Source organism: Lycium barbarum, chromosome 6, assembly GCF_019175385.1.
Source record: "Lycium barbarum isolate Lr01 chromosome 6, ASM1917538v2, whole genome shotgun sequence".
Lineage (NCBI taxonomy): Eukaryota > Viridiplantae > Streptophyta > Magnoliopsida > Solanales > Solanaceae > Lycium > Lycium barbarum.
In genome coordinates, this window is record NC_083342.1 from 127,500,249 (window position 1) to 127,513,860 (window position 13,612).

General features: G+C 35.9%; 1 protein-coding gene and 1 non-coding gene across 2 annotated transcripts; both read left to right on the forward strand.

Annotated features, from left to right (window-relative positions):
* Positions 1-3,405: 3,405 nt before the first annotated feature.
* LOC132598785 (potassium transporter 7-like) lies at positions 3,406-13,386 on the forward strand. Its single transcript, XM_060311867.1, has 10 exons — positions 3,406-4,010; positions 6,994-7,222; positions 7,327-7,575; positions 7,728-7,778; positions 8,764-9,024; positions 9,995-10,047; positions 10,214-10,328; positions 10,547-10,801; positions 11,563-12,085; positions 12,495-13,386. Exons 1-10 carry the CDS (start codon positions 3,726-3,728, stop codon positions 13,027-13,029), a joined length of 2,556 nt encoding a protein of 851 aa, XP_060167850.1. The 5' UTR covers positions 3,406-3,725; the 3' UTR covers positions 13,030-13,386.
* Positions 7,801-7,906, forward strand: LOC132600913 (U6 spliceosomal RNA). Its single transcript, XR_009567373.1, has one exon. It is a non-coding gene; the product is annotated as a U6 spliceosomal RNA (small nuclear RNA).
* Positions 13,387-13,612: the final 226 nt, after the last annotated feature.

The window sequence follows — 13,612 nt, forward strand, 5'->3', positions numbered from 1 at the left end:
GAAATCCAACAACAACTATCCTCAACGGCATCTACAAATATCATAAATGAACTCCAATCCCTAGGATCAATCGCACAAGAAAGCCAACTCTTTATTTCGGAAACAAGCGGAGATACCAAGAAGACGTTTTGCAATCTATGTGGATTTTCACTTTACTCTTTCTATTTTTGCTTTTGTTTTTTCTTTATTTTGTTGGACGATTTACTTTTCAATTTATCAATAGAATAGTCACCGTCTCACCGAGACCCACACATCTAGGTGACTTTGATTTTTCTTCATTTAGGGATAAAAATATCTAAAAGAAGGATCGATTGCTACACAGATGCAAGTGGTTTGGCCGCAGAGGAGAGAGCATTGATGAGATCGCCATGGTCGGGTTTTGCCGACAACATTTGGGAGTTTAACGCAAATTGAGGAATCGCTTCTATTTTACTTTCCGTTTTGCTCTTTTGGATATTTTTATCTTCTTGTTTGGACCTTTACTTTGCTTTATTTATATAATAGCCCCTTCAGGGCTTTAATTTGCTAAAAAAAAAACTTATCTTCTTTAATTTTCGTATGAAACTGATAAAAAAAAAGAGTAAGATTTTAACGTGTGATAATTTTCCAAAGTAGAAACTGATAAAAAAAAAGAGTAAGATTTTAACGTATTTTCTCTAGCATTAATTAGTCTTCAATTAAGCCATTTATTTTGCTTCCATCACAATTCCTTATTTTTTTCACATGATGCTTGTGTGCAAACTAGAAAGACCTACTAATGCCTTAATTGAAGACTAATTAATGCTAGAGAAAATACATAGTTATCCCCTTCAACTATAATTTTTTTTTCTTCAAAGAAACACTTGAACTTTGTAAAAGTCCTAGTACCCCTTATTCTTATTTAGAAGGGATCTATTACCCTTTAAGGGCCCGCATGGCATAGAGAGTGTACTTCACTCTCTAATGGAACGTGGAGTAAGTAGACAAAATAGTTTTTTTTTATTTGTTTTATTATAAATACTTTTTTTTTTTTACTTTCTGTATTCTAATTTACTTTTTAGTTCTTTTCTCCCCTTGTCTTCTTCACAAACTCCTCGGCCATTTATTTATTTTTTATTTTTTCAATCTCGAAATGTTTCACTAAATTGAGCTCCTAGGTATATTTACTGTAATTGCTTGGCCATTACGGGAGGAGGTTTCTGGATGTATAATACTATAAAATAACTTCAAATCCCGCTAAAGGCTTCTGTAAATTAACCCTAGAGAGGTAAATTCCGGCGATGATGGGTAAAAATTGGAGAACGATGAGGTGGAGTTCGAGTTTGGAGGATTGGGATGCGTAATTGTGCCAGCGGCAGAGGTTGTTGCCGCCGACACCGAAATCAGATTGACAAAGGAGTTTAGAGATTTGAGCGACGGTTTTCGAAATCATGGAGGAACTATCAAATATCAAATTAATCCATTGTTGTTATTTTTGTCAAATTAGACTAATTGGCGGCTTTCTAAATCATGGAGGAACTATCAAATATCAAATTAATCCATTTTTGTTATTTTTGTCAAATTAGACTAATTAGTCTATGTTGTCAATTTAGTACTATTTTGAAAGGGAAGAAGTTCACAATTCTCGTTAACTCACTTTGAAGGTTGGTCGGCGGGAGCAGACGGGAATGGGTTTAGGCGAAGAGGAACAAAGGAGGTGAGAGAAAAAAAAAATATAGTGAGCAAACTTAAATAAAATTTAAACAACTTGACACACTGCATACAATGATTGGGGCGTGATTTATCCCTTCTTCCTTGTAATTGAGGTTGAATGGGAAAGGTTGTGTTTATGCTATTTTTAAATTGTTCAAGGGGATATTGGAAACTTTACAAAGTTTAAGTGTCTTTTTGAAAAAAATATTATAGTTGAAGGAGGTAATGATGTATTTTCTCTTAATGCTAAACTTAACTTTTTGACCGATCATATTGAAGAAACTATAATTCCATTATACTTGATCAAATTAGTACAAAAATTACCTGTATCCGTGTTTGCCCGAGTTCTATTAAGCTAATAGCAAATCAACTTAATTTGAAAAATGCTTTTTTAAAAAGCATTTTTGATGAGAAGAAATTTGTGTTTGGCTAATTAATTTGAAAAACATTTTTGATCAACAACTAGTACTTGACCAAGTTTTGAAAAAGTGATTTTAAGTAATTTTTCTCAAAAATGTATTTTTAAAAAGTTTTTATGGGGGAAAAGCTAATTTTTGTAATTTATTTGTGCTTACCATATGAGTAACCTCTATGTTCATTTTTGTAGTTTTTAGAAAACAACTTCTGTTACCTCCAAAAACACTTAGCTAGCGTTTGGCCACATATTTTGGATCAAATTTTAAAAAATTATCTTCAAATATCTGTCTGGCTATAGATTTTGGATCAGATTTTAAAAATCTATCTTCAAATTTTTTCAAGTTCCAATTTTTGGATTTTGGCTTAATACCCAGATGGACCCTTAAACTTGGCATGTTTTGTAAGATAGGCATATAAACTTATAAGGTGACCAGATAGACACTTAAACTTACTCAAAGTGTATTTTTCAAGTTTTTCAGTTGTTTTGAAAACAAAAACTATATTTTTCAAACACTCACAATTTTCATGGCCAAACAAGCCCTAAATATATCACAAAATATTTTTTTTAAAATGCAAAAATAAGGCAAACGCATATACATGAGACTATAAATGTGCACTTAAACCAATAAATACTCGCTAATCACAATTTTGCAGCTTTCAATTAACTCGGATTTTTTTTACACTTGAATAATTAAAAAACAATAACTTTAACCAATAAAAATCCTTAAAAAAAGAAATTTCAAATTAAGAAATTTCTTTTTTTTTAAGGATTTTCTTCTCGGCTTTACAGTTTTCTTAATTTGAAATTTCTTTTACACTTGAAATACTGAACTTAGAAATTTCTTAATTTGAAATTTCTTTTTTTAAGGATTTTTATTGGTTAAAGTTATTGTTTTTTAATTATTCAAGTGTAAAAAAAAATCCGAGTTAATTGAAAGCTGCAAAATTGCGATTAGCGAGTATTTATTGGTTTAAGTGCACATTTATAGTCTCATGTATATGCGTTTGCCTTATTTTTGCATTTAAAAAAAAATATTTTGTGATATATTTAGGGCTTGTTTGGCCATGAAAATTGTGAGTGTTTGAAAAATATAGTTTTTGTTTTCAAAACAACTGAAAAACTTGAAAAATACACTTTGAGTAAGTTTAAGTGTCTATCTGGTCACCTTATAAGTTTATATGCCTATCTTACAAAACATGCCAAGTTTAAGGGTCCATCTAGGTATTAAGCCTTGAATTTTTGGGACCTACACTTGCAAACCCACAAATTTTTCTAAATGCATGTTCAAACACAATTTCAAAAACTCAAATTTTTAAATTTCAAACTTCAAAATCTATGGTCAAACGGGAGCTTACTTTCTCGTAAAAATAAAAACTTACCAAAAAAAACCTCACTTCACGTTCACGGTGTTGATGCCACGTTTGTCTGTTGCAAAAGGTCGTTGCCACTTGCCACGTATTCCATCACTGCTCGATCTATTCAAACCAAATTACTGCAGAACTCTTTCTTTCTTTTTGTTCAAAATCTCATCCAAAAGCCCAACTTCTAGGGTTTTGATTCATTCAACCTACACTACACCATTGCTCATTGTATATCACATTAATGCACGCGTATACGAATACACAGTGGTTTTAAGATGACGAACGAGGGATTAGACAGGGAAAATGGCGGGTCTATGGATTCGACTGAATCACGTTGGGTATTTCAGGACGAAGATGACTCGGAGATCGATAGTGGTGATCGTGATACTGTTGATTGGGATGGTGATGATTTGACACCCATAAATGGCCTGGAATTGGACTCTGAGGATTATGAGGATAATAATGTGGAGGAGCAGAAGCTGATCCGTACTGGTCCTCGTGTTGATTCCTTTGATGTCGAAGCTCTTGAAGTTCCTGGTGCTCAAAAAAATAACTTTGAGGTGAAACTTTCGCTCATTTCTTTGTTTTGCATTGCTACTAGTCGTACTGGTTTAAGTGTCTTAGTTTGAGTGGGCATAAAATTAGTAATAAAAAGAGATTTTGAATTTCGTGGTTCTAAATCAAAGATATGTGTAATGTACAAAAATGTTGCATATAGGATGTTTGAATTGTCTGTAGAGAAATATAGCAGAAGAAAAGGTAAATCAGAGAAACCTTCTGCTAGCCCAAGATCGTTAACTAAGATCAGAAGATTCAACTAAAGAAGAGGAAGCTTAGAAAGGCAAAGAAAGATTTGAGGTAGAACTTTGTTATGGAAGAAGACTCTTTGAATTGGCTTGTATTGAGTTTTTATGGGTTGATTACAAATGCCTAATGTCACCCCTTTTTATACTTGTCTAGGGATGCTCTACATATTATTCTAGATACATCCATAAGAAAAATCTAGTTATCTTTATCTTCTAGTATTACTCTAGAATATCTAGATTTTTCTTCAAGATAATTATCTAAGATAGTACACTAGGTTATTCTAGAACCTTTAATAAATATCTAGTATTTTTGTAGCTCCAAAAAATCAACTTTATTTCTTCACATTGTCAACTTACTAAATATAGAAAGAGACATTCTTTTTGGGACAGACCAAAAAGGAAAGTAAAACACTTAAATTGGGACGGAGGGAGTAAACTATTTGAGATTTGTTATATATATCCATTCACTATATTTTAGCCAATATTGTTCCAAGTACATTCCAAATTGATAATGGAGAAAAGTTGGAAAGTTGAAGTTAGTTTTACTAATGTTGGTAGTTAATGCAAGCGGCTGGTGCTACTTTGTACTGCTGTTCTTTCCTTCCATGATCAACTTGTTATAGAATTTATTTGATGTGAGATCATTTTCTTAACAACAATGAATGAACGGAAATGTGGAGTCTGTTGATACTCATCTGATATACTAGAGGGTAGATAAACAGAAGACTAAAAGGACTCAAATAGCAGAAGGATAGAAAGGGCTAGTCAAACTTAGAGAAAGCAGCATGAAATTCAAGTTTGTTATAAGAAGGAATGAACATACAAAGTTGTTGAACTAGATCTAGGTTTGTGCTTAGCTCTTTTCTTAGTAATCAGAGAAGCATTTGTCTTCTTCCTGCAATGTTCTCAGTTAAGTCTGCAAAGCTGACATTGCCTTCAGCTATTGAAAATTTGCACAGCCTCCCACTAAATTTTTGCACTCATTTAGTCATGCATGTGAAGAGGAGAGACATAGATGCCCCAGTGCGGAGGTGTGAGAGGTTAGCCATGGATGGTTTCAGAAGAGGTAGGGGTAGGCCAAAGAAATATTGGGGAGAGGTGATTAGACAGGACATGACGCAGTTACAGCTTACCGAGGACATGACCTTAGATAGGAAGGTGTGGAGGACCCACATTAGGGTAGAAGGCTAGTATATAAGTCTCGTTATCTTTCCTTATTAGTAGGCGCATTAGCGCATTATAATTTCTTGTGCTTTGATTTATGTTATTATTTGCTACTTTCTGTACTTTGATTACTCTATTTTATCTGTGCCGCTTTCGTGATTTGCATTTCCATATCGCTTTGAATTCCTTGATTATCCTGTTTTACTGTGTCGCTTGCATTATTTCATTGCAATATCGTTTTAAATCTTTTAACCTTATCTGACCCCCTTTTTATGCTTCTATTGAGCCGAGGGTCTCTCGGAAACAGCCATCCTACCTTGGTAGGAGTAAGGTCTGCGTACATTATACCCTCCCCAGACCCCAAGATGTGGGATTTCACTGGGTTGTTGTTGTTGTTGTTGTTGTAGTCATGCATTTTACAGCTCTCCAATGCCAATACATTTCACGTTATCAATTAAAAATCTTGTCTGCTACGAAAATCTTTCACTTAGTGTTGTTTTAGTTTGTCAGGAAGTTTCACTTTTTTTTTTTTGACTAAGCAAACACACTTTGTCCAATTTCACATCCTGCCATTGCTTTATATAGCTTCTTTACCAGTTACCACGAATGACATGTGAAATAACTTTGTACAACAACACACCCACCTGATCAAGAAACAACAACACACCCAGTGTAATCCCACAGGAACTTTTTAGCTTGTAGCAATTAGAAGAATTCCAGTTACTTTCTTGTTAGAGACAATATTTCCAATAGAGAGCGAGACTAGGGTAAAAGCCATTTGATGGCTGTAACTGTTAAAAAATAAGGCGTGAAATGACTATCCTGCAAACTTGAAGCTGCGGGCAGAGGACTAAATATTTCAGCCAGAAGAAATGGCTGAAAGGCAGCATCTTGCAGTGAATGGTCTGACAATATTGCTGCCTGCAAATGTGTTGGTGGAAAAACAATTTTTACAAATAGTATCTTTTCTTGGACAAAAACTCTTCTTCAAAATTATGCAGCAAAGACCACCTATGTTTCTTGATCGCATCAGCCATTGATCAGGGATATCGCTTAATTTGAGAACCTTCACCTTTATTTGCTTTTGGCTTTGTTTAATAGTTCCTTTTTCTCAGCATTATTAGACGTGAAAACCCGAAAAGAGCTTCAAGGGCTGTTTGAGATTTAAGCGTAAAGAGCAAATAAAGTGTTGGCTTTAATGAAAAAAGGCACAATTGAAGAGAGCAATAAAAGATACATGTAATACAAGAAAATAAGAATAAACATAAGCAACAATTATTTGCATAAAAGAACTGGAAAGAAATATAGAAATAGTTTTTCTGTAGTTCTGTCTTCTTCAATACATTGTCTATGGGTGATCAATGGTGAGACTTAAGCCTTAGCAGCTTGGTGCCAGAACTAAAGCATCCCCTAAGGGATGCGAAGCGCTCGCCTACTATTTTGCGCCTTTGTTCAGGGCTTAAGCGTGCCTCAAACGACCTTTGACAACACTGCTTTTTCCTGTTAACTTCATTGGGCCTAGGTCCTTTCCAGAGAATGATAAAATTAACTAATGTTTGTGTGTGTTTTGCAGGATGTCTCAGTGGGTAGGACAATCCTGTTGGCCTTTCAGACTCTTGGAGTTGTTTTTGGGGATGTGGGAACGAGTCCCTTGTATACCTTTAGTGTGATGTTTAGTAAGGCCCCAGCCAATGGCAATGAAGATGTTCTTGGTGCATTATCCCTGGTTTTATATACCTTAATCCTCATTCCCTTGGTCAAATATGTCCTTATTGTTCTTTGGGCCAATGATGATGGTGAAGGTGAGCTCACATTTAACTTGGCTAATTGTTTCACGACATTTACCACATTACACTTCATGTTTTGTGTGTTCTGATTTATTCAATTAGTTGGTTAATGACTGCAGGTGGTACCTTTGCTTTGTACTCATTGCTTTGTAGGCATGCAAAGGTTAATCTTCTCCCCAATCAACTTAGATCAGATGCTCGCATATCAAGCTTTAGACTGAAGGTGCCATCTCCAGAACTTGAGAGGTCTTTAAAAATAAAAGAGAGACTAGAAGCTTCATTGACATTGAAAAAGCTTCTTCTGATGTTAGTTCTTGCTGGCACTTCAATGGTGATTGCTGATGGTGTTGTTACACCTGCTATGTCAGGTACCCCTAGGACATTTTACAAAATTTGTTGCCTCTGAGAAGTGGATGGTTGCCGTATTATGGTCCTCTGCGGTCCTTTTCCTGCTGTGTAAATTAGCCTTACCTATTTCTTTGTTGTACTCAATGTTAGTTTTAAACTATTGTGGATGCAGTAATGTCTGCTGTTGGTGGCTTAAAAGTTGGAGTTTCTGGGGTTAAGCAAGGTAATAATATCTGTACATTATTGTTCACTTCATGAAGTGGACATCTGTGAAAATTGGAACTATATAGAGAAGGTAAGCTCTTTCTTTGCAAAGATGACACAAGCTAATAAGAAATGGTTCAAAAATTTGCTTTATACTCTGATAGTCTACGTGCAACAAGATAAAAACCTCACTGCCACCACCTACCTCAGTAATTGAAGGATTTTATGATTATGTTGCATGTTGCATTGTGGCAAAGTAAGATTGCTAAAGAAAGACTAGTAGCCTGTTTGTCCAAGCTTTTGGGAAGTCAAAAGTGCTTATTTTTTTCTTTTTTCAGAAAGTGCTAATTTAGAAACTTGAGGTGTTTGGCCAAGCTTTTAGGAAAAAGTTTGCTTTTGAGTAGCAGCAAAAACAATTTTTCAGAAGCTAGAAATGGTAGCTTTTCCTTGGAAGCACTTTTGGAACAATGACCAAGCACAAAGTATTGCTCTAATATTGGCAAAAGTGCTTTTCAAATTGATTAGCCAAACACAAACTGCTTAAACTCCAAAAGTACTTTTCAAAATAAGCAGATTTTGGAAGCTTGGGCAAACAGGCTATAAGTGTGTTATTTACGATCTCTCCATCATGACCTTAATGTAGGCCTAATTATATCATCTGATGTAGTATTTTATTTTTGGATGGTCATATCTAGTGTTTTTGAAGTTTGATGTGGGATTGCTGCTGCCCAATTACTCTAAGTATTTGTTCTTTGCATCTCGTGGCGGTGCACGAAGCATCATGCGTTCACGCAGTGTCCGAGGATGGGATGCACCTCAAGGGGGCGTGATGTAGACGGCTTACCTGGATATTACCTAACTATGATGTTATAAAGCTTCTAAAACTAAATCCACAATGTTATTTAACTTTCTAGAATCAGACGAGAAAATGAATTCCATTCACTCTTTTATCATTGTGTAAGCCCTTTTAGTTTCAAGTTTCTTAGATTTTATTTCTTTTGCAGATCAAGTAGTGATGATCTCAGTGGCATATCTTGTAATTCTCTTCAGCGTACAGAAGTATGGGACAAGTAAAGTGGGTCTTATAGTTGGTCCTGCTTTGTTTATATGGTTTTGTTCCCTGGGTGTTATTGGTGTCTACAACCTAATTAAGTATGATTCTCGTGTTTGGAGGGCATTTAATCCTGTTCACATATACTATTATTTCAAGCGCAACTCAACAAAGGCCTGGTACTCTCTTGGTGGCTGTCTTTTGTGTGCAACAGGTAGACATCTGTTCAGAAATATTTTCCTGCAGACTTGTTGCTTAAGAAACATCATATTTAATCCATCAATTTCTTATTTTCTCTCCCTCCCCCCTCGGGGAGGTCAATTTAAACTCAGTGCCACCATAACCCTAAGAAAACGAGATTGGGTTTATGTGTACTTGGGGCTAGGGGACATAAGTGTTTGCAGGGAGAAGTGACTTACTAAATTGCCTTCCACTGAAGAAGTAAAGTTTTGGAACTCACATATATTCCTTGACATCGAATCACCAAAAGTCTGCCAGCTTTAGGGAATTACTGTGATAATAGGGCCTTAGTATGAACTTTTTTCAAGTTTTGGGAAAAAAGCGGCCTTTTGACATGGATGCCTTTTTAAGTTGTTTCCTTGGCCACTGATGAGTACATTTTCAGATTCCACTTGAACTACAATTCTAATAAAAAGATTTTGCCTGTGCAAGTCATGCCACGTGTGAAACATTTATCATTATCATTTCACTTCCTAATCTAATGTATAGTCAAATTTCATCTTGAGTATCTTTCTGACCGTTGCTGTATTCTCATTTCCGTTGTAGGGTTTGAAAGTTGATTTCTCTAATTTATTTCTCTGCTTTCTTGTCCAGACCTGCATGCATAATGCAGCTTCAATAAAATAGAACCACTGAGTTGGTAGATTGTGAAGCCCTTTTAAGTAAGGGTCTCATCCGGAGCCATATGCAGTTTTGTCTGTCCTTTAACTTTATTCAAAGGGTAAAACTCTGGGTCAAGCTTCTATATGCAACAGAACCAGTTGTAAAAATTAAGCTGTCATCTAATTAGTATGTTGACTTGTGGGGAAAACATGAATAATACGCCTTCTTTTTGAGTTTTTTAGGATAGGTCGTGTTTGACTGTTTGTGATTTTGCCATCAAGCCCGTTCTTCTTTTATCTATTTTATTAGATATACAGCTGATCACCAATTCCGAAATTCAGGTTCTGAGGCAATGTTTGCAGATCTTTGCTATTTTTCTGTGAGGTCAGTTCAGGTACGCAGCACGAGGTTTTTTTTTTTTGGGTAAAAGGGGTTACTTAATATAATAACATAAATCCATGCATTTTTGTGACATAACCGTGCCTCCCTCTTTTTTGTCACTAAAGATATCCAATTTGGCAGATATAGTTATTGACTACAGAATGTTGTTCAATTTACAGCTTACATTTATGTTCCTTGTGCTGCCATGCCTTCTATTGGGATATCTTGGTCAAGCTGCGTACCTGATGGAGAACCATGCCGACACAACACAAGCTTTCTTCTCTTCTGTACCAAGTAAATTTCTAGTCCTGTAGCACTCATTCTGAGAACATCTTGTTTATTTATAATTAACTATGGAAAAAATTATGGGCATAATAATTGGAGATGTAAAAATATAAATGGAAACAGAAGTGTCATGATCATGTGTAGTTTTCATTATTACAGATACTTTCTGAATATAAAGGACACGCAGACAAAGTATTCGTTGGGTGAAATTCTGCCATTATATGCAGGTGGAGCTTTCTGGCCTGTCTTCTTGATTGCCAATATAGCTGCTTTGATTGCCAGTAGGGCAATGACCACAGCAACCTTTTCTTGCATTAAACAATCCACAGCTCTAGGCTGCTTCCCTCGCCTTAAGATCATTCATACATCTCGGAAGTTCATGGGACAGATTTATATCCCAGTCATGAACTGGTTTCTTCTGGCGTTGTCTTTGGTGTTGGTCTGCTCTATCTCAAGTATATATGAGATTGGAAATGCTTATGGTAACCCTTTTCTCTTAGATCTTACAATTTCTTTGCTGTTGCTCTCTCTGTTACCTTAGTACTTAATGTTTGTCGTGATGTGCACTTGGAGCTATCTGATAAATGTTTGAAAGTTGGTAGATACAAAATTGAAATACCTTGTCCATCTACCATCTTGTTAACTTGTCTCCTGGTGTAACCATTGCACAATCTTTGTGCTTCTTTTGTTTATATAAAATGCTCACTAATTAAAAAAAAAACTACTATCTTGTTAACTCGTTATTAAATTGATCTGTCTCGTGTTTCGGAATTAAAACCCTTGGAAATGTTGTTTGTTTTTAAACTCATTCATATTAAAACATAGAGTTGTGCTATTCTTCAATATTTTAATTTTATCTTTCAACTTCCCTTATAACAATTCCAAAATTTTGAAGATGACAGGAAACTCTTGTAGAACTGCTGGACTAAGAGTTGGTTTGTTGTCACTGAAACCCTAATTCTCCAACATCAGATGCTCTGCCGATTCTTTTGTGACACAGTCTGTTTGAAGTATGTAGTCTATGTATAATGATTAGTTTGTTCATGAATAAACTTAGCCTACCTCTCGTATGAAGAGTTTTGCTTGTTAACTATGGAATGCAGGAGAAAACATTCTTGTAGTTTTTGGATTTCAATTTAGAGTTGTGTCATTGATGATGAAAAACATAAGGTGCTTCCAAGTTGTCATCAAATGATTTATCTAGACTGCCTTGTTGATTTCTGATGCATACCCTGTTTGACAGCCATAGCGGAGCTTGGAGTGATGATGATGACAACAATATTGGTTACTATTGTTATGCTTCTGATATGGCAGATCAACATCTTAATTGTGCTAAGTTTTGTCATTATCTTCTTGGGATTGGAGTTAACATTCTTCTCATCTGTTTTATGGAGTGTGGGAGATGGAAGCTGGATTATACTTGTCTTTGCTGTTGTCTTGTTCCTGATTATGTACATCTGGAATTATGGAAGCAAGCTGAAATATGAAACTGAAGTCAAGCAAAAAATGTCAATGGATTTGTTGCGGGAATTGGGCCCCAACCTTGGAACTATCAGAGCTCCTGGAATTGGCTTGCTTTATAATGAACTGGCAAAGGGAATACCAGCCATATTTGGACATTTTCTCACGACCCTACCTGCTGTGCATTCCATGATCATTTTTGTTTGTATAAAATATGTTCCTGTTCCACTTGTACCTCAGAATGAAAGGTTCCTGTTCCGGCGAGTCTGCCCCAAAAACTACCACATATTCCGTTGTGTTGCCAGGTAAACTGAATTCCCCTTCTTTTGCTCATACCTTCACTACATAGACCAACTGACGTGACTAAAGAGAGCTAGAAAAAATGTAAATGCTTGCACAAATCTTGAGACCAATCTTATTAAGGCTGTTTCATAAATCATGTCAGACGTAAAATGAATATGTATCACAGACCATAACCTTTGAAAAAGCTGGAAATTTCCTAGTCCTTAGGGTAACACCTATGTGTATGATGTTAATTCTTTTCTGCAAACAAATAATGGCTAAACAACCAGCTTATCTTTGTATGTCCTCTACTTTGGATGCTTATAAATTACAACTGTTTCCTGTCGCTATATTTGCATTCTCTTCTGCAATTGATGTACATCTAAGGTTAATAGGCTGTTAATTTCTCTGTCCAAAACTTTGGACCCACAGATATGGATACAAGGATGCTCGTAAAGAAAATCACCACACTTTTGAGCAACTGCTCATTGAAAGTCTCGAGAAGTTCATACGCAGGGAAGCTCAGGAGCGATCACTTGAAAGTGATGGCGATGGTTCGGACTCGGAAGAAGAGTACTCCTTCTCGAGGGTACTTGTAGCTCCGAATGGAAGTGTTTATTCGCTAGGCGTTCCTCTCTTATCTGATTTTAAGGACACAGGAAAGGCAGTTATGGAAGAAACCACTTCAGAAGAGCTAAGACCTGGGACGTCTTCTGAGTCGTTAGTGTCTGATGCAGAGCAATCCCTTGAAAAGGAGCTCTCATTCATCCGCAAGGCCAAAGAATCTGGTGTGGTCTATCTTCTTGGTCATGGAGATATTAGGGCAAGGAAGGATTCATGGTTCATTAAGAAGCTTATCATAAATTATTTTTATGCTTTCTTGAGAAAGAATAGTAGGAGGGGAATTGCCAATTTGAGTGTACCACATTCACATTTAGTGCAGGTCGGCATGCAATATATGGTGTGAGTTGGCTTTTATTGTATAGTCACATGAGCTATTTTGACAGAATTTTTGGCTCTGTCAACTTGGAAAGTTATGAACATCATAGACGATGCCCCACAATTTGATGGATACACAAAAATGGTCATACGCCTTGTCTTGCATATAGCAGAAATTACAATTTGATGGATACACAAAAGTAGTCATACGCCTTGTATATTGCAGAGTTGAATTTCGGATGTCCCTCATGTTAGAGCTTGTAAGATTTTGCTTTTGGTATAGTTGTATCAAGGATTCATCACTGTACTTTGTTGGGTTGCACGTGGGACTGTAATGATTTCCAAGAAATGCAAATCCATGACATTATATTTTTTTTTTTACTAATGCAATACGTTCAACCTTGTGGGTACATTTTATTGGTTTTGCTTGTGGAATGACTAATGTGTTCCCAGCACATTGTAGGCGGAGTTATCTCATTTTGGAACGGAATCCTCATTGCTCTACTATGTTTCCTTTGTTGCAAGTTCGCTAAATAAAAAGAGGCGATAAAATTCATACCATAAACGGTAGTTGTTGGGTAGATGTTAAAGTCTGGTTTTTCTAAGCGATA